This window comes from Silurus aristotelis (genome assembly GCF_946808225.1).
Source record: "Silurus aristotelis genome assembly, chromosome: 9".
Taxonomy (NCBI): domain Eukaryota; kingdom Metazoa; phylum Chordata; class Actinopteri; order Siluriformes; family Siluridae; genus Silurus; species Silurus aristotelis.
Window position 1 is genome coordinate 19,076,960 of NC_139582.1, and position 27,793 is coordinate 19,104,752.

Consider the following 27,793-nt stretch of genomic DNA (forward strand, 5'->3'; position numbering starts at 1 on the left):
TTAAGAAATATATTATTTCGATTAAATATGTTGTCTTGACTTTCTTGGGAAATAAAACTCAAGAATATAACAAAAGTCCTTCCTGGTCCGCCCCATAACCGAAGCAGCAGCCGCCATCTTGGAGAAAAGTCTAGGCGGTCAATTCAAAACGGAAGAGCCACTGTTGTGGATTAGCAAAGCAAAGGCTGTATTTCAACCTAAAATTATATTTATTTTAAAATAATTCATTACATTTAATATCTGAGCAGAGATTGTCATATATGCTAACTAGCTAGTTGACATTTGGAAAGAAACTATTGTTGTTTAGGATTATGTATCGGGTTGCCAGATGTCTTTTTCTTGGGCAATTGTGTGACGGTTGAGTTTCATGTTTTCCGTGCGTTAGATTAATCGTGTCATTTGTATAAAGGCAGGCGCAGTTATGAACCGTTATTCTCTTAAAGATTGTATGCTGAATTTTAGATGTTGATTTTGTAGATTAATATATGGTTTGCGTACTACACGGGCTTGATTTGAGTTTGCATTTGCCAATCTGGCAACCTTGGTAGCTACGCAAGTTATTTAACTGTCAAATCCAGTATGGATTAACGGCGTGTGTTCAGGAGCGAGCGGAAAACCAATTTACTGATCCTTTAACATCCTCTACATCAAACCTGCCCCACATTCACCACTGAATTGTTTTGCTACAACCGAGTGACGTATTACAGTAAAAGCAGATCAGAAAAATACTGAACAGTTCTGATCAGAATAAACAGTGAATAATGAAACAAAAAAGCAGAACCGTGAATCGACTCAGTCCTAATGAGGAGGAACAACTGATCCGAGAGGAACTGCAGAGGAGAAGAAAACTGAGATTACAGCAAGTGAGTGAGTCTGTCTGTCTGTCTGTCTGTCTCTATCTATCTGTCTGTCTGTCTGTCTGTCTGTCTGTCTGTCTGTCTGTCTGTCTGTCTTTCTGTCTGTCTGTCTGTCTGTCTATCTATTTATCTATTTATCTATCTTTTGTTTATTTTTATCTATTTGTCTCTATCTATCTGTATATTTTCTCTGTCTGTCTGTCTGTCTGTCTGTCTTGTTTGTCTGTATGTCTGGCTGTTTTTGTGTCTGTCTGTCTGTCTGTCTGTCTGTCTGTCTGTCTGTCTGTCTGTCTGTCTGTCTTTTGTTTATCTGTCTGTATCTATCTATCTATCTATCTATCTATCTATCTATCTATCTATCTATCTATCTATCTATCTATTGTTTATTTTTATATATTTGTCTCTATCTATCTGTATATCTCCGTCCGTCTGTCTGTCTGTCTGTCTGTCTGTCTGTCTGTCTGTCTGTCTGTCTTTGTTTCTGTTTATCTGTCTGTCTCTATCTATCGATCTATCTATCTATCGATCGTTGATATAATCTAGTACTTGTATTGATCCTTGGCTCATGGCTATGATGTGCAATGTGTAGCATGATAATAAATTAAACTAATAACAGAGGTGTTGAACCTCGAGGAAACCTCGCCCCAGCCCTGATCCCACATAGATTTACTCATAGACTTGTCATTCTTTCTTCGATCGAATCTTGAAAACGTTGTATAGTAAACAAATAAGGTGTGTTTTTATTTCGGAACTGAAGGTCCGGGAGCAAGAGCGTCACATCGCTCTGCAGGTGCGGAGAGAAGTGCAGGAGAGGAGAGAGAGAGAGCTGCAGAGCCTCGCCACTGCGCTGCGGGATGAATGGCAAAAGCAGAGAGGAGAGAGAATACAATCCCTGGAGAAGCTCTACAAGGAGAACCTTCGAGATGTGGGTCAGGGCCACCGTGATGGGAGAAAAAATGTGAGTGGAAGGAGTGCTTTCACAATAACTTTCTGCAAACGTGGCGTTTGGGTGTAACGGGTAGCGTGTTTTAAACGAATGTGTGTGTGTGTGTGTGTGTGTGTGTGTGTGTGTGTGTAGGAGCCGAATCTGGAAGCCTTGGCGCTGAAAAAGGAAGAGAATAACACACGAGCAACAGAGAGGCATCAGAAGGCTCTCCGAAACCTCATCACTCAAAGACAGGCTGAAGCGGAGCAGCGGAATCTGTAAGATTTTATCCCGTCACCTGATCACATTTTACACAAACAGACTTATGTATCCAAGCACATCATATAATGCTCATTTTTCTTTCTCTTCATCTATTCACGCTCATCAATTCTTGTGATTTTTCCTTTCCCAAATGGACACTCTGATTACGGTTGAGATCTTTTTTCTTTCTGCACGAGAGTCAAGAGCGAAGCCGACTGCAATTTGTGTCCCTTGTGCCAAATAAAGGCATATTAACAGCAGAGGCATTGTGTTCTATCACAGACACGTAGAAGCACGGAAGAAGGCCCTGACGGTGGAGAAGGAGAGGGCAGCGAAAATCGCCAGCCTTCCACACCCTGGTCCTGATCCCATCCAGGTAGAACTTGAGCAACCTTCTCGCACAGAGGCGTAGCTTTCTCTTAGAGTCAACATTGTTTTTTTAACGACAGAGTGCACCAGAAAATCCTCACAGGAGCGCTGGTATACTGCTACCTACACTGTGTGGACATACTTTTAGATACCTCACTGTACGATTCGTAGTTGTTTTTTGAACGTCCAATTCCACACTTAGTCCCTATTTCCTGTTATTTCAATCCATTCAACTAATCAACTAACTATCCATCCAGTCATTTATTTGTCATCTGTCTGTCTGAGTGTTTGGGGAAGAATTAGTGTCTGGTGTCCTTATCTGGACTGATTCCTAGCCAGCAGTAGCCAGCTGTCTTCCTCAGATCAGAGTTTAGTATTCAGACAGTGTTCTGGTTTTGAAGGCAGAAATGGAAGTCCGATGTCATATAAGTCTAATTTGATTCAAATATTCAACTGTATTAATGCAGACTTCTAAAAATTTCTCAGTTTGGATTGTAGCTATGAGCTTTACTTACTTTTTAGCTGAATTTACACTAAAAATGTCTCAGTTGACTGAGTAAATCCATTTTTTTGTTTGCAATTCTCGGATTATCGCTCATTGTGAAAACATTTCGAATCGCTCGTGTTGATCTGTTCTCTCTCTCGCCTTTTTCCCAGAACGTTGCGATTCGGGCTCCACTGCAACCCAAGATGTTCAACGTGGAACATTACTCTGTCACCCACTACCACATCCCAGAGACAGCCGTGGACAGAGAGACTGAAACCGCGCAGGTTCGTGCGTGAAAATACTTTCCCCCAGGCATTATGTTTATAATCACATGATCAGGCTTTATATAAACTCTCCAATGCAGTTTATCTAACACGTATCCCTGCAGCCAGGTGCTCAGGAGGCAGCATCACTGGAGGCCCGGCGTTTGGAGGATCAGGAGAAGGAGGAAACCCGGGATAGGCAGGAGCAGCTCGAGCGGGCACGACTCAGAGGACACCATGCTCTTCGCAAGGAAAAGGACATCCAGGTGAGCTCTATAAATGTATATGGGCGCATAACAATCCTGATGTTACTCAAGGTGATTCTAAATTGGAAAAAAACGTGTGTGTGTGTGTGTGTGTGTGTGTGTGTGTGTGTGTGTGTGTGTTGGGAAGAACAACGCAAGGATGCTGCACGAGTTGAAGCGATTGCACCAGGCCGAACTGCAGCGGCGTCGGCACGTGGTGAACAGCATGCCAGCACAAATCTTCCAGCCGCTGTACAGACATGAGCATCTGCGAGCTGAGCACCAGAGGGAGCTGGAAATTGCCTTTCAGGACCTGTGCATCGAAGATAAAGGTAGTCCAGATGTTTCTCCATGAGTATTATTATGTCATTAAGTTCAACATGGATGTTAAGGAAAACATCTGAGAGAGGACACTGGAGGCTCCTTCCACAAATGTTCAATAAGGGACAAAACATTTTCCACATTTAGTCCCTATTTGAGAAGATGTTCCACTAGATTTTGTAGTGTTCTTGTGGAGACTTGTGCACATTCAGCCACAAAGGTCGGGCAATGACGTAGGATGGGGAGGCCTGGTGCGCAGTCAGCGTTCCAACTCATCCCAAATGTGTTCGGTAGGGTTGAGAGCTCTATTGCAGGAGATTTTCCACTCCAGCCCATGTAAAGCATATCTTTATGGAGCTTGTTTTATGTACACTTATCATGCTGGAATAGGTTTGGATCTCCTAGTTCAAGTAAAGGAGAAATTCCATTCAAGCAAACTCAGAGACATTCTATACAATTATGTGCCTCCGACTTTGTGGTTTTGTATAACGTTCTATAATTTTTTTTTTTTTTAAAGACACTTTAAATAAACAGCACGTGGCATCCGTGATTCGCCTCTAGAGGCTGCTCTTGTACTGTATGACACAACCCGGAAAAACTATATGCATGGATTTTTGCTGATATCTTTCGTTGCCAATTCATCGGTAAAACTGATGAATTGGTCAACCTCTAGTTTACAAGTCAGGATTAAAAATTTATAGTGTTTTTTTTTTTTTTTTAGAAATCAGAGACGATTTGGTACTTCAGCTGGGGTCCGAGCCTCTTCCTCCTCCTGTTCCATCCACTAATAATGACAATAGACCTGAAAGTGACTTTGACCTCGATGTGACTCTTGAACCCAAGGAGACAGCATGTGAAGAGGAAGATCATGACTCAGGGGAGGAGCCTGTCACATCTCAAACCCAGTTTATGAGTGAGGAACACATTTTCTTTATTAATTTTTTTTATTTATTTACAATAAATTACTAAAAGAATACAGTATTCAGTAACGATTTTGTCTATGTTTTTAGGGTCCTCTGCGCCTGCTGAGGGTATGGGTAGAACGGCTTTAAAGAGGCTGCTGGATCGCATCAGGACTCAGAGGGATCAGTGGAGCAGGGGGGAGTCTTCAGACGGGCAAGGAGAGGTCAGAGGGAAGAGCGTCAGCGATGAGAACGGATCGGCGGGCAATTTGGAATGGCAGCAAGCTTCTAGCCTGGAAGAAGGCACAGTTGAAACATCACTGGCAGAAAATCGTGAGTCGGTTTGTTAATCTTACGAGTCTTTGGCTTGGTAGTGTTAACCTTTACACTCGTTTTTTTTCCACTTGTTGTCTCAGATTCAAAAGTGAGTGAAGACTCCATTGTAGCTGGACCCAAACTGCAACTAGATGGGCAGATATCAACAATGGACATGAGAGTGACTGTAAGTAGTGCTTCCATTTATAAACTCGGAGACGTTCGATTGTAGCTGGTACAATTACACTATTAAGAATGAGCAATGCAATCGTTCATTCTCTCTTATCCAGGATGAGGAGTTGAGGAGGCAGCACCAGGAACAGTTGTCCCTGCTACAGGAGCTGGAGGAGAAACGGTGGAGCCTGGAGCTTCAGCTAGAAGAGGCTCAGCTTTGTAGGCAGAGGCTAAAAGACGCTTTACAAGTGCCTTCTGGGAATTGTAGTTTGCAGGAAACGCCACCATCACAGGAGACGGTTCCTGAACCTTCACCCGAGGTGGGTTTCAGGCTGAGGGTTAAGAATGTTTGATAACAGTGCAAACTGTGTAGAGGAACCGGTTTCATTGTATTGTTCATACTTTTAGCACTTGGAAAGGGATTGTGCTGTGAATGTGACTGGAAAATGTTTGCTTGTTTCTGACCAGGTGAACGTGTCGGCCCCTCTGTCAGACAGTATGCACATACGGAGACTTCAGCAGTATCAACAAAGACTCCTAAATCAAAACCGGTTAGTGTGACATATCTACATACATAAATACATGTGACTTTTCGAGCTATTTGTGGTTCTTCCGCCAAACTGTGACGTCAAAGTAGAAGACACGCACTTATTTATTAGTCTTTTGATGTGGTAGTATTAAATTTCCCCTTCACTTGAACTAGGAGACCCAAACCAGTTCCAGCATGATAATGCCCCTGTGAACCTGCCAGCTCCATTAACATATGGCTTACATGGGTTGGATTGGAAGATCTTGAGTGGCCTGCAATAGCCCTCAATTGACATTGAACCTTTGGGATGAATTGGAACATTAATTTCAACACAGGCCTCCTCATCTCACCTACATCAGTACCTGACTTTATTAACACCATTGTGGTTGAATGAGCCACGATCTTCACAAGAATCTCCACAAGTACACTCCAAAATCTAGTGGAACATCTGCCCAGAAGAGTGGAGGATATTATAACAGCAAATGATTATTAATGTGGGAATGGGGTCTTTAGAAAGTACATACCAATGCCATGGTCAGGTGTTTACTTAAATTAACACAACTTAAATATAGTGTATAGATAGATGGATGTGTGTGTGTGTGTGTGTGTGTGTGTGTGTGTGTGTGTGTGTGTGTGTGTGTGTGTGTGTGTGTGTGTGTGTGTGTGTGTGTGTGTGTGTAAAATATTTAATCACGATTGTCATGAGTGAATTTTTATCTGTTCTAAATGTACCTTCAATTAATACTTTTCAAGTTTTTAATACGCTAATCAACATGGGCATGGACATATTAAAAATTTATGCAAATGTATGTTTATTATTAGTGAAACCAAACTTAACATAGAGCATAAAGACAAAATATTCTTGTAAATGTTTTCAAGTAATTATGGTGATTTAAATTATGTAAATCTTCAGGACACCAAACAGAACTTTTGTTTCCACACGGACTGTTTTATACGCCGGACGTGTGCATCATTGTCTGGGGAATAGGGATATGTCTCTGATCCATTACCTCAGTTCTGTTGATGGCAGTGATGCTGTACTTAAAGAATGTAAACCGCTTATAAAGATGAAGAATCATAGCGGAATTTGGTGCTTGAATTGAGACTCTGAGTCTCTTGTGGTTTTTTTTGAATAAATTTGTGTAAAATTTTGAATTTCGCCTTCTGTATTTATTTATATTTTAAATAAAAATAATCAGAGATGCGCTCTGCGTTAATTGCGCATTTTAAAAAAATCTGTGCGGTAAATAAAAATTTTTTATTTGTTTGTGTGTTTTTAGACGCCATAAGAAGACTATCGATGGCGCTTATCGGAACCTGGAGGAATACAAGCAAACGTTGAAGATGCGCTACACCGCTGTTACCACGACAGTAGCACCAACACCACCACCTTCAGTTCACGAGGAAACTTTGCCTCATAGGACGCTCTCGAGCGCTTTCACACACTTTCCAAACCATGACCCTGCATCTACATGCCCCATCTCCACTCTTTCCAATATCGTTCACACAGACCCAGTCCTGCTCATTCAATCTTCTCTGCCTAGTTCCAGCCCTGCCCTGACCACACTCCCAGATACCCATGTAATGGCACCTGGCATAATCTCTGTGCCCAACACTATGTCTCACTTGGTGCGTAAAGATGGTAAGGCTTCGAATCCAAGCTCAGCAGCCAGCTCATCAGACACGAAGCCTTTAGATGGACCTTCACAGGACCTTCAAGACGTTCCTCTCCTCCCCCCTGCCTTATTTCTGGAATATCTGCGAAGCAGGCGTTTACACCCCCTGCCCACACCCCTCACTCCAAACTCCCAGCAGGTCTCACAAGATCCTGCTGTTGTCCTGCACAAAGAGGTAAAGGATACTAACTTACATCGGAACACAGAAACGGATCGGGTTAGAGATCGAATACGAAAACAGCGAGACGCCCTGCAAGCATTAATCAGAACACAGCATGCAGAGGTAACCAGGATTAGAGAAAAAGTTTTTAAAAATAGTATATTTTATGTCATTTATTCATTTCTGCTTTTCGTCTCAGGAGCAGTCAGCCTCAATAGGAACGCACGGTGTCATTGATGCTCCTGTGAAGGAAAAGAGTAATGAACTTCTTCTGTCCTCAACGCTGAATCAAAGCCACGTTCACACTCTGCAAAACCCTGTTTTTGAGTCCAGCGGTGAGACGCTATGTTTACCACCGTGTTTTTATCTTTCACTTATTTAAGATGTTATATACTAGGCGTGCGTATTGGCAAGAAACTGGAGATATGATAGGGGGTCCCGATACGATATTTTGCGATACGTTACAATATTAAAAGCATGGGATTTTTCTTATTTTAAAAATAGGGTATAATTTTAGAAAAGCTGTCATAAAGAACACCCCACCATATAAAAACCTTAGCAAAAAAAGACATTTTTCAATATGAACACAGTGGGAACTGCATTTGTATTAATATATATCTAAAATGACACTGCTAACCCAAAACCCTTACACCTGCCCATACCATGGTCAACTCTGTATTATTAATGATACCCCTAATCGTTATTACAGCTGCCCCCCCAGGAAACAGGTGGATATTAATGCTAATATTTGTGCCATGCCCTTATGCTAGTACCCTTATGCTAGTACCCTTATGCTAGTACTGGGATATAAACTGAAACCGAACAGCTGCCATGAATCTTGTAAAAAAAATAATAAAAATTATATATATATATATATATATATATATATATATATATATATAATATATAATATTTTGAGAATCGATACAGTATCGGCAAACAAAATATCGTAATACTCAAGTGTATCGATATTTTCTTACACCCCTACTATATTCTGTAGGAAAGGTCCTAGTCCTACTCGTTTAAACCGTTTTTCCTCCTCCATCGTTCCCACTTTATCTTCTGTAATAAATTACGAACTCGTATTTATTATTTCCCCCAGAGAATTCTCTGTGCGAACCGGCGAGCAGTGTACGAGTGAATCCACCCATCTCTTGTCCGCCACGGACGCTCCAAATCCTCCTTCACGACTTTGAGCAGCACAAACTGAGCACCATTGAGGAAGTGGACACTCCGGTGAACGTTACCATGGATACTGGTGAATAAGCACTCGCAAACTCACGTTCATCGAAAACACATCTGCATTCTTAAGTAAATGCCAATACGTATACATTTTTCATTTCAGCTGCTGAGGCGTGCAAGGAGAGCCAATCAGGCGAGTGCTCTGATTACTCAAACTCCTGCAGTCTCTCTTGGAGTCCGCCCACTACGGGCTCAGGGAGCAGTCAGGGTCCGAGCGTTGGCTCCGAAATCCAAAGGTCAGAGGAGAGCACAAGCAGACCCAGCAAACTGTCATGGAAGGAGATGCTATGGCTGGATTCAGCAGCTTCGCATGCAGGTAAAAACCCGTGTAGGTAACGGAGTTACATTTGAGGAATTATTGCGATAAATTATTTTGTCTTATTATAATCTAAAAATAGTTTTTATTCGTCAACAATATACATATAAATAATTTCTTTATATATATTAATTTTTATATATAAAAGTATCCCTTTTTTATACTTTTATTATACTTTTTATACTTGTTTATTTTAATTTTTGTTTATATATATATATATATATATATATATATATATATATATATATATAAGTATAATAAAAGTATAAATGTATATAAAAAGGTAAATTTATAAGGTAAGTGTACAGGTAAATGTATAAAAAAAGGTAGATTTTATATATAAATAATTTCTTTATATATATTAATTTTTATATATAAAAGTATCCCTTTTTTTATACTTTTATTATACTTTTTATACTTGTTTATATATATATATATATATATATATATATATATATATATATATATATATATATATATATATGTATGTAAATGTTCCTTTTTTTTATACATGTATTATTTATTTATTATCCTTGTTAATTAAAAAAATATAAAAATATATATATATAAAAACAAGTATGTGACAAATAAAATTAAACCCTCTGTTTCTAAATTTCACTTGTCCAGGTACAGACTCTACAGAGCAGCAGCAGGTCGAGGAGGTGAGCGTGTTCTTCAGCTACACTATCGAATAAAAGCTTTTTAAATAAAAAAAAATGTTTAATGGCTATTCATGTACCATGTTCTGGTCTTTTTACCTTTTGTGTTTGTGTGTGTGTTTGTGTGTGTATTTAGCAGGAGCTGGTCTTACCACATAATGGAAACTCTGGTATACCAGATTATCTCTCTTCCACCACACTTTCAACTGGCAGCTATATCTCTAGTGAACAGGATCCCAATCTGAACATTACCGGTATGTTCTTTCTTCGTTCGTTTAAAAAAAACCCGTTATGATTAAATATTGCATTAAGTCCATCCATACATGTGTGCAACGAATATATGTTTCATGTGATTCCAGCATATATATATATATATATATATGGTTTTACTGCAAGACTTTAAAGTTTGTTTGTGATTAAATATAAGCAGCATCCAGAAGACCAAAAAGTCTGAAAAAGCAGCGATTTAGATTTCAGTTATTTAGATATAAGCAACCCTCAGTGACCAAGCAAGATGTCAAGGTCAGCTATCTCCATGATGCTACCACTAGAGGTCGACCTTGTGGATTTTACTGATACTTTGCAGACTAATCGGCAAAATATACAAATCCACATTTTCCACAAGTATTTTTTAAACGATGACGATGGACAGAATTAGAAATTAGTTTATTCGAGGGACAGCGCATGTAGGACGTTTTGAAGACAAGGTAAGGGAGGCACGATTGAGATGGTTTAGACATGTGCAGAGGAGGGACATGGGGTATATCGGTAGAAGAATGCTGAGGATGGACCTTCAGGAAGGAGATTGTTGGTTTAAAAGAGGCAGATGTAGAGGACTGAGTAGCATGGAGACAGATGATCCGCTGTGGCGACCCCTAATGGGAGCAGCCGGAAGTACAGTTTAGGTTGTTAATTACATTATTTAATCTTTGACTTTTCTAAGACACTTTTTTTCTCTCATTCAGATTCTTCTTTGTTCACTACTGAACTTCCTATGAAAACCGGAGCCTCCCTCACACACTCCAGCAGTTTATGTGGTTTGACTTTGTCCGAGACAAAAGATTCCTCACGTTGCAGTAGCAGTTTGCAGTACATCATTGACAAATATACGAAAGAGCTGGACAAGTCCCTCAGATCAGTTCATACAGGTAATTGCAACTTCGGCAATATTTTTATCCAGGGTACTTCCTAGAGGTACAGCATTACAGACACTCTTCAATCTTCACTGATGTAGGCCTGTTTTATGACCATCATGAAGGATTTGATTTATTATTATTTTTGTTAACAAATGATTTGACAAGCTTCATGTAGTGTTCTTGTACACTTTTGCTCATATATAAGGCTCCTCGGATTAGTTTTGCTTTATTTGCATCAGGTGGAATGCCCACAGCTTTAAACGTCTGTGCAGAGGAGGACACCGATGCTGGATCGCTCGCAGCACCACAACCACCGACGCTTCCTTTACAGTGCAACCTGGAGGACTGCCGTTCCCTTAATACCACTCAGCAGGGTAAAGACTCTCAACCATATGCATGAAGCTGTAGTCATATATAACATATAATGACTCATTGTACTGTGTATATACACCCCCCCCCCCCCCCCCGCATGAAATCAGATACCTTTCAGTCTCTTTCTCCTGAGATCACAAACAACACCATGACCGAATGTTCCACAACTCTCCAACTTCCATTCAATCCACCTGGCGAAGACTCCAACACGGATGCATCCGATTGGCTTGATTGCATCCTTCCGGAACACGTCTCCAGTAAAGAAGGTTCTGGATGCGTTCCTCAGTGGGAATGGACACTGGTAAATTTGTGATGGAATCCTAGTTATTGATGTTTGCAAAATGATTTGGAAGGAGTTTAAAGTCTTTAAGTTGGATTGTTTAGATTATGTCCTCGTATGTTCCATGTACCGGTTATTAAATGTTTGTGTCACTTTTGCAGGGGAACAAGAGTGAATTCAGGAGTCTAGAAGCTTCAGTCTCACATGAAGGTAAGATCAAGTCTGTGGTTTTAAGTCTACACTTAAAGTCTGTAGTCTTGAGGCACATGATTACTGTATTTTAGTTTTAAATGGATAAATTGCTACTTTTGAGCCTCATTAGTGGATTTCTGGTAAATAATACCATAAGCAAAGACACTGGAGCTTTTATTAGTATATTTGAAATTTTTTAAGGCTAGGACTGGGCAAATTATTCATTGATAAAATGGTTGTAGCAGTAATATGTAACATCCAGCTGTTTTGACTGAAGAGTTGAAGGTCACTCACCTAAAACAAGAGGCATAATACCATCATTCTCATCTGCCCACTTTGTTTTAAGAGTACAGAATTTTTTCACATGATTCTGTATAAAACTTATTTTTTTTTCTTCCAGTCCAAGACGTATCCAATCTGCAGGACTCTGGTGAGGAGAGTATTCGCACTCTTCAACTAAAAAGCTTCAGCGTGGCCGAGACGTCCCCGTCTACTAATAGGTAGATTTCTGTTAGTTCAAATTCTCTTAAATGTACACTTCTGAATCCTAATTTGCTAGTTTTATGGAATTGAAACCATTGAGTAGTAGAACACGTCCTTACTGGGCTTTTTCATACAGATCGGAGGAAGTGGAGCACAGGAGGGAGCTGCACAGCTGCCCACATGCTTATGCTAAGAACCGGGAAAAAGCAAAGGAGTTCAGAATGGTAAGGAGCGACTGTACTGTATAAATGAATTTTCAGCGCTCGTGTAAGGACGCAGCAAACTGAATATATAAACTCACCGTCTCTACTGTAGAGTACAACAGTTGATCTATTCAGCATTCTAACCCCAACAACTAACCCAGTCTTAACCGTAACACCTAACCTACAACTCTTACCCTGACCCCTAACACCTAACCTACAACTCTTACCCTGACCCCTAACACCTAACCTACAACTCTTACCCTGACCCCTAACACCTAACCTACAACTCTTACCCTGACCCCTAACACCTAACCTACAACTCTTACCCTGACCCCTAACACCTAACCTACAACTCTTACCCTGACCCCTAACACCTAACCTACAACTCTTACCCTGACCCCTAACACCTAACCTACAACTCTTACCCTGACTTCTAACACCTAACCTATAACTCTTACCCCTAACACCTAACCTACAACTCTTACCCTGACCCCTAACACCTAACCTACAACTCTTACCCTGACCCCTAACACCTAATCTATAACTCTTACCCCTAACACCTAACCTACAACTCTTACCCTGACCCCTAACACCTAACCTATAACTCTTACCCCTAACCTATAACTCTTACCCCTAACCCTAACACCTATCTCTAACCCCAGACTTAACCACAATCCTAACCCCAACCCCAACTTAACTCTAACCCTAACACTAGCAGATATTTGAAGTGTGTGTATTTGTGTGTTTTTATTATATTTTTCTTTAAACCTGTTCTCCCTCTGTCCAACAGAAAACCCTGGAGAAACTGAGGCCTAAACAAAGATAATCTTTACTCCAGTATATTCTGGTATATATCTGTTTAATTAACATTTGCCACATCACTACAGCTTTGTGTCCTTGTACATCTTTTTTTTGCTATGTATTTTAATTTATATATTAAAAAGACTATTATTTCCAAAAAGCTGCCAAAATCATCATTCATCCATGGAGTCTACCTTGAGAACACAGAGGCAGGAACACAATCTGGATTGGGTTGCGATACATCTCCGAGCAATATGCTCACACAAACTCGCACATATGGTGGAAATTTAGACACACGCCTCTCATCTATAAAATATCATTTTATTTTCTATTGTGCTTGAGAAGGTTTAGAAGCTGCATTTCAGTTGGGCTTCTACGTAGGTTCTTGTGTAGAATCTGGACTATTGCAAGTTTGTGGTCTTCTCTTAAATATTGATTGAAAACAAGTATTGATAAAGCATCTTATTTTCTTATTAATAGAATGTAACAGACTTGTACTTGGTGTTGTACATTTCTGCATCATTTAAATGCTAGAACGTGAAATTTTGCCCCAAATCCTGGGATCTCTGGGGCAGTTTTTCGTCTCGGTTGATCGTATCACTGTAGTCATTGCTCAGTCAAGTGTGTATAACGAATGAGGGAAAGAGACGACTACACTAAATGACTTTGTGAAAACCTGATCACTATTATGGGATTTTTTTGAACATCCCATTTAAAGTTGAGTTTCCATTTGCTGTTATAATAACCTCCACTCTTCTGGGAAGATGTTCCACTAGACTTTGGAGTGTAAATTTGTACTCATTCAAGCAAAAGGTGACGGAATAATATAGCATGAGGAGGCCTGGGTTGCAATCAACGATCCAATTTATTCCAAAAGTGTTCAATTGGGTTGAGCTCACAGCTCTATTGCAGGAGATCCTCCACTCCAACCTATGTAATGCATATCTTCATGGGGCTGGCTTTGTGCACAGGAGCATTGTCATGCTGGAACAGGTTTGAGCGAAGGGAGAATTGAATGCTAACGCATCCAGTGACAGTCTATACTATTGTGTGCCTCCAAATTTGTGATAACAGTTCAGAACTAAATATGACTGGAAATGTCAGGTGTCCCGATATTTTGGTACAAAGTAGCGATGAAACGGTGCATGTATTCGTACCGAAGTGTTTCGGTACAGGGCTTTCGGTTTGGTGCACGTGTACCGATCCTTGCAATCCTTTATTACGTGCGGAGTTAAAATCGAACGAACGTATTAAGTGGCGGACCGCAAGATTGTTAATGCCGGGGGTTTAAAAAAGAACTCACGCCGTACCGGATTTGTAGTGCATTGTAAAACTGTTTTGCGCGAAATCGCCACCACTTCCTGCCTGCGAGTGAGTGGATGAAGGATGGAAGGATTGAATGAAGACATTTGTTAAAGAATGCTGAAATAATAGAACAGCTAAGTAGATCATCTCTTTAGAAAATAAAATATTAAAACACATTTATGGAAACATCCAAATAGACTCTAACAAATGCAAATCGATCCATTTATTGAATTCTATTTGATAAATTTCATTTGTGATAATTGAATCGATTACTTATTTTAATCAGTGTTAAAGTTTATTACGTAATTGTATTCATTATATTATTTTTCTTTTTAATTTTTTTAAAGAAATTATTATTAAAATATATATTATAAATATTTATTTATTTTGTTTATTATTCAACCAAGCAGGCATTTTATTTCAAATCGTTTTAAAAATGAAAAAATGTTCACCAATGTTTTTAATAAGAAGAAGAATTTCTTCCACCTAACCGTACCGAAATTGAACCGAACCATAACTTAAAAACGGAGGTATGTACCGAACCGTGAAATTAGTGTGTTACACCTCTTCCAAATAGTGTAGTTCTTCATTACAAAATGAGGACGTGATGGTATCAGTGTGCCAGAAGATGGCACTGGATCCTATAAAATAAAGCGTTCCCACACTTGGGGTCTCTCACAGTGGTGGTACTGACGACTCTGACGTGTTAAAACGTTCTTTGTATAGCCACGTAGATTTCCGTCGATGGGGTTGCATCATCCTGTTTGTCAAAACAGCAGTGGATGTGTATGCAATTTGATCATTCTAACAGGAAGTAAACACTTTTCCCAACAACAACAGATTGTAGGCCTGTGTGTACGCGCGTATGCGTGTGAGAGACTACAGTCGCGAGCGTGTAACGCAATGACAACCTGCCACTGCAGATTTCTCTCTGTCTTCGTCATAGCTCGTAGTCTTTCGCTTATTATAAAACGAGATGTCAGTCATGCGCATGATGATGTTAGGGCTGCAGATTTGTCTGTGAAACTGCAGACGTGGAAACGTGGGTTTATGCAGCGAACTGGTTCCTGGCTCCGTCATCCGTTTTCGTGCAAAGCAGGAGCACACTGGGGGGAAATTGGATGTCAACTGTGTTTGTCACATTAATGGGAAACGTGTGATTGTGACAGACAGAAACTTGCTGCGCTGTGCTTCACCGCCTTCTTCCTACATGCCAGAAGGAGAGAGAGAGAGAGAGAGAGAGAGAGAGAGAGAGAGAGAAGAAAGGGAAAATAATTTCTGATGAGTCTGAACGAGTGCATAAGACACACACACACACACACACACACAGCCCTGTTTCCTGAACACACACACACACACGTTTTTTGAACATCCTATTTCATCCTTATTTAGTTACACGACTTAGTAAAGTCAGGTACTGATGTAGGTGAGGTGAGGAGGCCTGAGGTGCAAACCTTCATGTTCATCAAGGAGATCCATAGGCTGATCATTTTCAGCAGACTTCTACTGTATGTCCTGTATATCAGGGTTTATCCCAGGAACACTGGGTTGTGAAGTGGGACAATAGCAGAGAACGTGGAAATTATTTTTTTTAGCAATTTCTGGCAGAACGTTTGAAACTCGGCAGCTGCTCAAGCCAGGACTGAACTGATGAGGCGAACAGCATTTATATTTACATTTAAAGCATTGTAACTTTAGAGCAAGTTACAATTGAATTACAATGATCTAATCAAAGGTTGTGATTTTTATTTCCAATCTATCAAGCTGCCACTCTTGGGCTATTTAACAAGGCTCTTAAACTTCAACTGGTCCATTGTATAAATAAATAAAAGTGAACAGATGATCGTCAAGAGTTCTGTTTAAACAATGGTCCAACACTGTCCTTCATTGTGAGGCAGATTCTGTATTTAACTCTATGGGAAAATGAAAATCTAAATATTTCCCTTTTCTATTTTCCATCTTAAATAGAATGTTATATAAATGTATAAATGTGTCTGTGAATTAAAAATGAGTCACGTGGTTAAGGCAAGAGAAAACAGATGGGGCTCACTTGTGCTGAGTGCCCCAATGGCCTGTGTGTGTGTGTCTTTGTATTAGGTCATCAGGGTTCCGCTAGTTCCGCCTCCACTTTGGACCAGATGGTACCATGATAGAGGGTGGAACCCTGTAGCTGGTGACATCACCATAGAGACAGATTTTGTGAGCAAAATTCCTCCAAAGCGGCTTCCACCTCTAGAGGGCGCACTACAATCATATTCAGAGACTTTATTTTGCTCAATCTGAGAGAAAAGAGAGGAGGTTTTGGCAGGCTGTTCCAAAAGCAGGCAGGTTTTTTATTCACAATCAGACAAGATTAATTCTCAACAAGTATAAGGTGAAATAGATAGAATTTAGTGATGATTTATGGGAGTCTTTCAGATGGATCCCAGGTGAAAGTTCTCATCATTTCCACCACAAAATATATATATAAAAAAAACCACTTTTTACCCCAGGTTTTTTTTTCAGTGGAAGACGCCCCACGTATCTCCACACGTACAACCTAATGTAATTCTTAAATTTTTAAAATTCTTAGATTTTTATTGTATAACATTTTTATTCTTAAAATTAGAAATTTGAAAGAGAATAATTACAACAGGGGGAAAAAAATTCCCAGGTGTTTGATGATCAACTTAATCCGTTTACATTTACGGCATTAAGCAGACACTTTTATCCAGAGCGACGTACAAAAATTGCTTTGAGTCTCTATCAATAAATAAATCAACACTGGTTCACTAGGTTGCAGGCTTAATATAGTATAGGCTTAAACTCTGTTGAGAAAAATTAAAGCACAATTATTGTGCCGTTTATTAAATTAAAGACGAAATAAAGAGGGAAAAATATACAAGTTTAAGTGTTTGAGGAAGCCGTAGGTTTTCACCCGCAGTATGAAGATTTCATACATAGTTTAGCTGTTTGGACATCAAGGGGAAGTTCATTTCACCACCACAGAAAAGAGTCTTGATGTATACCTACCTCTTACCCTGAGAGATGGACATCCACAGCATGTCAGTCTCATTGCCAGGAGGTAAAAGTCCCTCGCTGCGTCCTTATTTACACCTGAGCATATGTGTGATTTGTGTTTTTTGAACTCCCCATTCCACATTTAGTCCCCATTAGCTTTTATAATATCCTCCACTCTTCTTGCAAGATGTTCCTCTAGACTTTGGAGTGTGTTCGTGGAGATTGGAGATTGTGCTCATTTAGCCACAAGGGTGTTAGCAAAGTTAGGTACTGATGTGGGTGAGGTGAGGAGGCCAGGGGTGCCAATGCCAGGGTTTCAATTCATCCTAAAGGTGTTCAGTAGTCCAGAGCTCTATAGCAGGCCACTCAAGATCTCCCACTTCACTTCCTAGTTCATGGAATATGTTGTGCTTCCACATCCAAATACATTCTATACAATTGTGTACCTAAACACTTTGTGTAAAGAAATACATATGGCTGTTAAAAGTCAGGTGTCCCAAATCTTTTTGTCTATATAGTTTACAAATATATTTAAAAGTATATAATATATGCTATCAGAAAGATAGGATTAGAAAGTAATTAGTTTACATTTTTTTTGGTCATTTGCATGTTTTTACAAAATTCACCCAAACTTTTAGCATGGCAAGAAAATAGCTATAGACACAAAAACAAGGAATTAGCATTTTTTGCTATGGAAAGCGGATCACATGGTACCTCTCTTTCTTCAAATATTAGCTCCTTTTTTCTTATCCGGTTTTCTCTTCCTTCTCCCTCTGTCTCACGCTTTACCGTAGCCCCGTATTATCACAACTCTGTCACAATCATCACTTCGAACAAGTTCGAGGTCCGTTTCGTCATCGTTGGCACATTCCTCACGGTTTTTTTTTTCCTTTTGCAAATATCACACTTTTGCTCATCAGACTGCCAACACAGATTAAACGATGAGATGATGATGAGAATAATTAGTGCAAGGTGAGGAAAAGAAAACATTCAACAACGTGTTGGTACCCCTTCATGGAAAAAACAAACCTACAATCCTCTATGAAACAATTTCATAGTAAAAAGTAACTGGTACTCCATTGTTTATTTGGTCAAAACCAGACTATGATTTTGGTTTCTCAACAAAAAAAAACAACAACTACTCAACAGAATATTTTGAACAAATGAAAAGGGCACGGGCAAAAATAATGGCACTCTTAACCTTATATTTTGTTGCCCACCCTGAGGCAATCGAGGCACCCACTGCAAACAGGCGATTTCTGTAGCTCTCAGGTCGTCTGGACTCCAGCTGTCTCAGGTTTGAAGTGAGCCTTCACCTGATTGCATGTTTCATCTCTTTTCGTTGATGATGGTTAGGTTTCAGATAAGGGTTCATAAAAAGCCACTTTAGAATAGTTCAGTGTTTTTTTTTAGCCTTTCTTGGGATCTGTGTTTTAGATGTATGTTTTAGGACCTTTATCCTGTTGGAGGATGCATAAGCTGTGACTGAGACGGAGCTTGCTGACTCAGGGCAGTACGTTTTACATTTGATGGTAGGACGTCTCAGTGTCGTCTCAGTAAAAGATGTCAAAAGACATTAAAGTGGATCAGTGAGTCAGTGAGACCAAAAACAATGCACAAGGAAATTCAAGTCAATGATACTATGCTGTTTTTTAATATATATCTTGAAAATCTGGCCTCATGTAATTTATTTATACATCTTCAGTGTGTTGTCGTGATCGGGGTCATGCTGGATCTTCGGATCCTGGGAATGCTGTACATGAGGTCGGAATACCTCAGATTCTTTAAACTAACAAATAGGTTCCAGAGCACAACACACACATTCATTCGATAGCAATTTAGCATAACTGACACGTTGCGTCCTTGTGCTGTATTGCTGTTTACATTTTCTCTACTTATGTGAGCTGTGATGTCATAATGTAGCACTCAATTCTTGGACTTAATGTTTTCTCTTGGGTCAGAAAAGCTTATCTAAGAATAGAGACTCGATTCGCTTTGGGTACAAGAACGATCGTTTCATCAACTCTAAACAAGCAGTTGGCGTTTTTTTCTTTCTAGAGCCCTATGCTGCCTGCAATTTGAATTGCAATAACATAGAAAAAAAAAATGGCGGTGCATGCTAGTTTCAAATAAAATTTGAAACTAATAAATTAGCCTAACAGAATGCATTACAATGTTATGATTTACATTTTCCCTCCAAGGTATGGTATTTTATATGCTGTTCACATGACCGTATGGGATTTTGACATGTTTTTTTAGGTTTCCTCACACCTCCCCGGCTCATGCTGATTGTTAATTCTATATGCTAAATAGAGAATAAATGTGAGTGTGTGAGTGTATGACACCCTGGGTGTATACCAGAACCCAAATCCTAGCTCTGGGATGAAATGTTTATTAAATGTGAATGAACGAATGAATAATTCAAGTGATACGATTATTCCAGGGGTAGAAATTCCAAACCAAATAAGATATTATGCTGCATTTATCCTCCAAGACTTATCATATGGACGTTTTGCTTTTTTCCCTTTGTGATCTGAACTTCTTTAATACACAATCTACTGTAATGGGTTTGAGCACATTATACATTACGACAACTGAAGATGAATATGTCGCAATACGTAATGCATGCATGCTGCACTGCTCCACACGGATAGCGAAATTATTCAGTGTTATCACAGGAACTTGCTATTATAGACATCATTGTGGATGAGCTTAATTATGCAGAAGGTTTTCACTGAGTCATGAAAGATGAACATCTTGGCATGAAGCAGCTTTGGTGAGGTCAGATCTGGCAATATCAAAGCTATTTAATGAATATTTATGAAAACAAACATATAGTTTATAGTATAACCCTTGCATCAGTGTCTATTGTTGACAGGGGTGTTCAGAATTAAATACCATTTACTTCAGGAGATAAAGTGGCTAAGAAGGCGGCGTATCTCCTGAGATATGGAATAGAATACATTCCTAAATATTGAATAGAATATCTATGTGAACTTTGTTGCTCTTAAGGTTCAAATGGATATTTATTCATTATTACCATTGTTAAGGTTATCAACTGTTCACTGTTGAAGATTTGAGTGCAGAACTGCCCCTATAGTTCTAAACTACTGACTGTGGAACCATCCATTATGTTTGTTTAGGCATCTCAGAATGAATGTAAGGAAGTAGTTCACATTACGCTAGTGGAAAATATGCAGTATGATGGGTATTTAATAGGAACAATTGGACTAAATACAAATAGCTGGATATTATATACTGTACATATACTGTGAAACTGATTCTTTCTTTTTTTGAGTCAGGCCATGAAATTTGCATCATCTATTGGAAAACTGATTAGAAGAAAAGAACAGATTTTATTGATATTGATATTATCTGTATCCATGCAACGTTTTTACACCTCCTATTGACGAAACGTCTACCTTAAATCTGTCTGTCTGTTTGTCTGTAGCCAGGTGGTTTAATGACATTAATTAAGACCCAGTAGTAAAAGAAGGTGAGAAAATAAAAATATAGAAGTCATAAAAATAAGGTATATAAATATAATGAAGTATTGGATCTCAGTACCATATAATATGTTATATAACAAAGCAATAAAAAAAAAAGTTGCACAGGTTTAGCAGTTTTTAAAGTTTTTGGTTGCTCATTAAGGGTGCGATAGCGCGGATTTTTTTTTATAGCTATTCAATATCGTTTCCAATATAGAAATATAGACTTTCTTTTAGGTCAATCCCAAACAAATATTATGCAAAGTTTTACTATTTGCATGAAGTTTATCAAAGTCCTTTTTTGCGGTCATGCAATCAGAGCCAAACAATGATGCTAATTGTGACGATATTGTGGTGACATTGTGATTATATTGTGACGATATTGTGGTGACATTGTGATGATGTGATGATATTTTGGTAATGTTGTGGTATAATTGTTGTGATAATGTGGTGATGAGATTGTAATGATATTGTGGTGATGTGGTAATATTGTGGTGATATTGTGAAGATTGAGTTGTGAATATGAGTTATTCTGTATTTGAGCAGAGGTGGCAAAAGTACACACATCCGTTCAGATACTCGTTTCAAAATACTGTAGTACTGACCATGTTTTTTTTTTACTCAATTTAAAGTAAAGTTTGTTGTTTAAATTCATACTTTTAAATTTTGTAATACTCTAATCGACATAGACAAATATTGATGCTTTATGCAAATGTAAATTTAATGTTAATTGGTTTATTTAAAAGTAGACATTTTGAGCTTTCTGTGGTAATTTTTTTATGTCTGTGAGGCAAGAATTCACTTACGTTCAGGTTGTTTTATTTATGTCTGTGAAGAGAGATGGCAGAGAGCACACCCTGTATTCTTTATTTTACAAAAGCACAGAATTTTGTTGTTATGAGTGTACACAAATAAAATTAGACTCTAGATTCAAATGATGTATTGCTCTTATCTGTACGATCAAAAAAGACAGAGTACTTTAAGTTTGTTTTGCCATTATGAAAAAAATTTGTTTCCACCACCTTGACCATTTATATCTTGGAGACCTGGTGAGGATTAGAACCAGTAATCTAGCAGCACAGAAGGCAACTCTCAATCAACTGAACCACAGAATCTTGTATTAGTAGGCTGTTTTAGGTTACTTTTCATTTTTTCAATTATAAAAAGAATGTAAAGCTAAATGTAATTCTTAAACCACAGATATCATGTATTAAAGACTAAGGTCCTGATTATTGTTTCTACACCTTCTAAAAAAAGAGGCGAACCTGTCAGCTCTAATGCCTCAGTAGGTTAAATATCTGTACCTGTGTTGGGTTGGAATCTCATTTTGTACCTGCCTCAGTTTTGGGACAGAAAAAAAAAGCAATCCCATCACCTTGAGCTGAAAGAGTTGATGATTTTATAAGAACAATTCACATGTTTCTTTTCAAACAGTTACTTTGCAACACCGGGTAGGTAAGTGTGTGCGTGTGTGTGTGTGTGTGTTTGTGATGATTAAGACTTTAAGACTTGAGTCAGATTGTTCCTACAAGTGACTCACTAAACTATAAGCCACTGTCAGACACAAGACAAGACTTCTCATTAAGACGTCTTGTTTTGTCTCTGCTTCATGTTAAAACCAGCAGTGGGGGCATAAAACAAATGAGAAACCTATAAAAAAGAGCTCAAGCTGTCAGCTCTAATGGCTCAATGGGTTAAACGTCTGTACTGGTCTCAGGTAGGAACCTCAGTTTTTGTTCTAATGGAATACAGGTGGGACAATTAAAAAAGAAACAGAGTCCCACTAAAAGCTGTTGAGCACGGAGATATTTACTATTTAGCCACAACACAACTCAAACAAGCAAAAACACACAGGCAGCAAGATCAAAAGCTAGCTAGCTAAATAGCACTGGCAAACAAAAAAAAAAGTGTTTTGAAAAATGTCTGTCTGTGCTGGTAGAGGAATAAGCTAAAGATTAAACCCCTAAAACAAAGAAGGGCCTTTTATCCTGAATGACTCAGTAGATTAAGACCTAGTCTGGTGCAATTCGAGTGTTTGAGTTCTTGTACAGGTGATGTAAATGCTGCTCTAGCGATGTCTTTATTTATTGAATAATACTATTTCTGCTGCTGTAGATAATAGAACCCCTAGAAAAAAGTGGCTTTCCGTCTGCCACAATGGCTCAGTAGGTTAGCGCTGTTAGTTGTGAAGGGCCTCTGAAGTGGTGTTTATGGTTGTCTTTGCTTAGCCTAAAATTCTAATCTTAAAAAAAAGATAAGCCCCCCAAAAAGGGTTGTGAGTGTGTGGGACTTAGTGGATTTGTGGTAACCTCTGGTGACCTCTGAGGGGCAGATGTCCATATATTACCCCATTACAGGTCTCACCCTCTGGTACCTTGCAACCATCTGGAACCTTCCACACTTTCTGACACCTTCCACAAGGTGTTTCTTGTCATTTCCTGGAAGAATCTTCCACGTCATTTGAAACCATCTGCATTTATATCCCAGAGACCTGGCTGGGATTAGAACCAGCAACATCTCAATCTAGAGGCGAATATCATCCAACTTCGCCAAGGACATCATGTATCAGAGACCAAGACACTAACCACTACACCATCAAAAAACAAGGAAAACAACTAATGAACATTTACATGAAAAGATTGATGGAAGAGAAGAAGAAAATAAACCCTATCACCTCTAAAAACTCAGTGGGTTAAAAAACCTTCAGTTCGTACCTGCTTCAGGTATGCAGTGGGTGCTGGATGAGGTGGGACAGTAAAATCAAGCAGAAAGAAATAAAAGTCTTAAGTGTTCTTATCTTTCCAACCTTCCACCATTAAACTCAGACTCAATTACATGTTTCTTTTAATCAGTTACTTCACACAACACAGTCTTGCTTTCATTCAGTCTGTGACCTGATGTAGACTATCAATCTTCATTGGCTTGTGCACTGGATCGGTAAGAAGGTGTGTGATGATTGAGACATAGAGACTTCACTCAGGTGAACAAGTACTCACACTACTAAACTATGAGGCACTGGCAGACACAAGACAATACTTCTCATTAAGAAGTCGGTTTTGTTTTATGTTAAAACCAGCAGTAGGGGGAGTGAAAACAATTGATGAACCTCCTAACAAAAGATCAGCTCTGATGGCTCATTCGTGAACTTTGCCGGTATGAACCTCCATTTGTACCTGCGGCTGGAATACAGTTGGTGGATTCAGGTGGGACAGTTAAAACAGAAAGGAAATCCACCAACACCAAAAGCTGTTAAGCACAGAGATCTGACATTTTTACTCTTCAGCCACAAAACTATGCAAACAGACAGAAAGACACACAGGCAGATCAATCAAAAGCTAGCTAGCAAATAGCATTTGTCAAAAATATGTTTCTGTTATTCTATCGTGATCAATCAAAAAAATCCACTTTGCTGGTAGAGGTACTGTATAAGAAAAAGATAAAACAAAGAATGCCCTTTCATCTTGAATGGCTCAATAGATGAAGACTTTGGCTTATTTACATGGTGCTAATCAATGTTTGAGCTTTTTACAGTTGATGCAAATGCTGCACTAGCATTGTCTTTCGTAATCAATAAATTATTTTGCTGTTGGTAGAGAAATAGAACGATCTGCTAAATGAATCTGAGCTGGTGTCTGTCAAAAAGGCTCAGCTGCTGGTAAAAGCAGTGTAAAGATGCTGATCATGAATTGAGTCCTGGTCTTCACACTGATATAAATGCTCCTTTCTATTTGTCTTTCTTTATCTTTAGTTTCTCTCTGTGTTGTTTAACAAAAGAACCCCCCAACTGAGCCACAGGATCTCATTACAGCAGTTTCTATTATGTTTTCTTTGTCTTTGAAGTAACTTGAGGTAAAGCTCAGCTTTAACCGAGGGATGTCATGCATTAAGCCAATATGCTAATCCCTACACTAAAACAGGGCAAGTGATCCCCCTACATATTGGACAGGGTGTGACACTTAGCATAACCCTGCTTTTTTTTCCCTATCCGAGGCTCAAATCTATAACACCTCAAACAGGATTCAAATCCTGACACATGGAATTTACACTAACCAACACACATATATGCAACATTACTGAGACACTGGTAGAGACAAAAGACATGAATTTTCACAAAAAAAAAAAAAGGTGTAAAAAGAAACAGCTTCAATTTGAACCATGTAGCATAAGAATATGAGACTGCTGGTTTACCACCACAGAAGGCTTCTGCTTGTGTTTCTGAATAGTGATGCTACATGAATAGTGACAGCAAAACACCTCACTCTCTTGCTCTTCAGCCAGTTTATGTTCAGGCTGTGACCTGAGGGAGGGCCTTCTCTGGTTGTGCAGTGGATAAATAAGTGTATAAAAGTTTGACATTTAGACCTGACCTAAATGTTCTAATTTAAACACAATTATATTAGAATGTCACCCTTATATCCATCTATATGGATTGTTTTAACTTAAAACTTACTAGTATACCAAAGTGTAAAGGGTTTGCTGTTGTTTGATACATATAGCTTTTAAACAAGAGAGGTCCTAAATGCTCCATAGGCAAGTCATAGTTCATGATAATGCACAGTTTCTGGTAGAACCTGAACACAAACACATCCATTATCCATTTTCTGGTCGCTTTTTAGCACGCTTTTAGCACAAATTCTGAAACCTTAAGGCCTCAGTTTTTACTAGTTTCCAGTTTAAGAAGTCTTCAAAACCCAGTCACCTTTACTTCCTTAATGTTGCCTTTATGCTTCCCTGAGCTACTCTCATTTCTTGGGTATTTATACTTGAGAGGGTAAAGCCTACCTTAACTTTAAAATGTCTGTTGGATTAAAATAATGAGGCTAGAACTGAGAAAGTACCTCCTTATTCCTCATTTGGTACTGTACAAGTCTTTAAAATAGCCTACATTTATGTTGTCGAATGTTGTGTAAAAGGTACATAAGATTTTGGGCTAACATGGTGATCTTGTGAGCTTCTACCTTGCCTATAGCCACAATGGAGTCTACTGAATCGCTCAGTAGTTTCTAGCTTTCAGATAAACTGAAGAAACAGGGTTGTTATATTCCCTGCTTTAGGTGTGGTTAATATTAATGCTTCTAGACAGAAGGTTATTTTTCCCTTGTCCAGACGATATATTTAAGTTTTTGAATAAAAGAGACAGAACACCATGAGGAAGGTGGTTTTTAAGCCAGTAGTAAATCTTGCCTGGCCCAAAAGCAGTCTCATGGGTCTTCTTTATGGAGTTCAGGAGTTCTTCCATTGTGCAGGGCTGGTTATATTGTTCAGTATTGTCTGTGTTTGTTTTTTTCTTGCTATACACCTATTGCTTGGATTTTTAGGAAGGTTGAAGTGTTCTTTTCAAATGCAAGCTTGTTTGATATTTTGTGATAAGTGGAGTGCCTTGATGTTTGAAATGTTGTATTTGTGGTTCACTTCCTTTGCCCTTCAGCTTACATTATATACCCCAAAACCTTTGTTTTGGCAGCTTTGGTGTTAGATTGTTCGTTGCATTCTGCTGTGCGCTACATATTTTAAAAATATTTAGATACTCTGTGGTTGAGTGTTAGTTAAAAAGCCCTTGACATTTTTCTACCTTCTATTTCTAGTTTAATCAAATCATGGATTACATATATGATTGGGGTTTCCTGTCTTTGGGATAACTTCCTTAGTGACTGGTAAAGCTGTATCAATTAATTTGGTCTTGGATATACAGAGGATGCCATATTTCTCCTGGCTAAGTCTGGAAAAAACTAAAGACACTTAGCTTTTTTTTGAAAATGATAATTTTTTTATTTTATTTTTTTATAAATAAATAAAACTGTGACAGCACCGCTTACTGGTTAAAGTTAGAATAACTTACCATAATCCAATCAACAACAACAAAAATAAATAAGTGAAAATAAAAAAATGTAAATACCATGCAACTAACTCTTTATACTTGTATCCTTTCAATCTTGTTTCCTTTTCACCAGATCTGGCCCACATTACTCTCTGATTTTTTTTTTTATTGAGACATTTCTTTTAATATTCAGAGAATTTAAACACTATCTGTGATAAAAGCAGACTTATGAATGAAAATACAAATTACTCTTGAATTCCTGTGTCTAATGTTATAACTCTCTTTCCTGTGATTGCTTACTACTTTGCCCCTGAAAAATACTGGTTGAAGCTTAAAGTAATTTAACAGTAATATGTTACTGTTTCTATAGTAGCAACAAACACAAGGACTTATATAAAAGACACGTCTGATAAACAAACATTTTTGGAAGGAGTCTCCAGTCTCCAGAGAATTTAGAGCTTGATAAAACAAAAACAAAAATACTGAATTTTCAGACCATTTATTAGTAAAACCAATTTCAGAATCAACCTAATTAGGACTGTATACCATATGGTCCAACACACCAGACTTCAGTAATTGTAATGAGCATGGGCCAGAAATAGGGAGAAAATGTAATAAACTAGCAGAATGTGAAAAAAATACAGGAAAATATTAAGTATAAGCAGAAACCAGCAAAATCATTTTGCCTAGTAAACAAACAAAATGTTAGGCTCAGCTTATAACAAAGAACAATGATTTATATATTTGGATTTGGATTATGTGCTCATTATTTTCTGATGCTCATTTCTAAGTTTCTTTGACTAACCCATAACGGTGTTGCCAAGAAAAATAAAAAAGCATGAGTTTTGGAAACCTGTCTGTGCTTATATTTCTGTTGCAAATGGAGTTAGCGAGCTCTTCCTTCACCCAGACTCAACGGGATACAACGGCTTGTATCTAAACAGTAGCCTACCAAGAAAATCATTGTTCACTGTCTTCCTCCTTCCTTTCACAACTATTTCTTTTTGAAGTTTA

General features: G+C 38.5%; 2 protein-coding genes across 4 annotated transcripts in view; one reads left to right on the plus strand and one right to left on the minus strand.

The window, feature by feature from the left end:
- Window positions 1–41: 41 nt before the first annotated feature.
- On the plus strand, window positions 42–13,328 carry cep295 (centrosomal protein 295). Of its 2 annotated transcripts, none has more exons than XM_083550356.1 (25): window positions 42–863; window positions 1,615–1,815; window positions 1,936–2,060; window positions 2,326–2,419; window positions 3,070–3,183; window positions 3,288–3,428; window positions 3,556–3,739; window positions 4,450–4,641; window positions 4,739–4,963; window positions 5,047–5,132; window positions 5,236–5,439; window positions 5,588–5,670; window positions 6,929–7,607; window positions 7,684–7,819; window positions 8,587–8,742; window positions 8,830–9,042; window positions 9,670–9,704; window positions 9,838–9,955; window positions 10,667–10,849; window positions 11,077–11,211; window positions 11,317–11,510; window positions 11,651–11,699; window positions 12,082–12,181; window positions 12,301–12,388; window positions 13,158–13,328. In XM_083550356.1, exons 1-25 carry the CDS (start codon window positions 762–764, stop codon window positions 13,191–13,193), a joined length of 3,873 nt encoding a protein of 1,290 aa, XP_083406482.1. In that variant the 5' UTR covers window positions 42–761; the 3' UTR covers window positions 13,194–13,328. The 2 variants fall into 2 exon arrangements, with proteins under 2 accessions (XP_083406482.1, XP_083406483.1); XM_083550357.1 differs by having other exon boundaries at window positions 44–863; window positions 9,841–9,955.
- A 1,684-nt stretch (window positions 13,329–15,012) lies between these two features.
- Window positions 15,013–27,793, minus strand: part of qkia (QKI, KH domain containing, RNA binding a) — a 200,472-nt gene continuing 187,691 nt past the window's right edge. Inside the window, exon 8 of one of the 2 annotated variants that reach the window (XM_083550368.1) lies at window positions 15,013–15,679. In XM_083550368.1, the coding sequence (XP_083406494.1) occupies window positions 15,666–15,679 (14 nt within the window). In that variant the 3' untranslated portion in view covers window positions 15,013–15,665. The remainder of the gene's footprint in view (window positions 15,680–27,793) is intronic. The other variant, XM_083550366.1, reaches the window with a different exon arrangement.

What these genes read in the sequence shown, in the direction of transcription:
- cep295 (XM_083550356.1), top strand. Translation starts at nt 762, where the DNA reads ATGAAACAAAAAAGCAGAACCGTGAATCGACTCAGTCCTAATGAGGAG. An exon ending in TTCCTGAACCTTCACCCGAG is followed by an intron (nt 5,440 to 5,587) that starts GTGGGTTTCAGG and finishes GTTTCTGACCAG; the next exon opens with GTGAACGTGTCGGCCCCTCT. An exon ending in ACGTCCCCGTCTACTAATAG is followed by an intron (nt 12,182 to 12,300) that starts GTAGATTTCTGT and finishes TTTTTCATACAG; the next exon opens with ATCGGAGGAAGTGGAGCACA.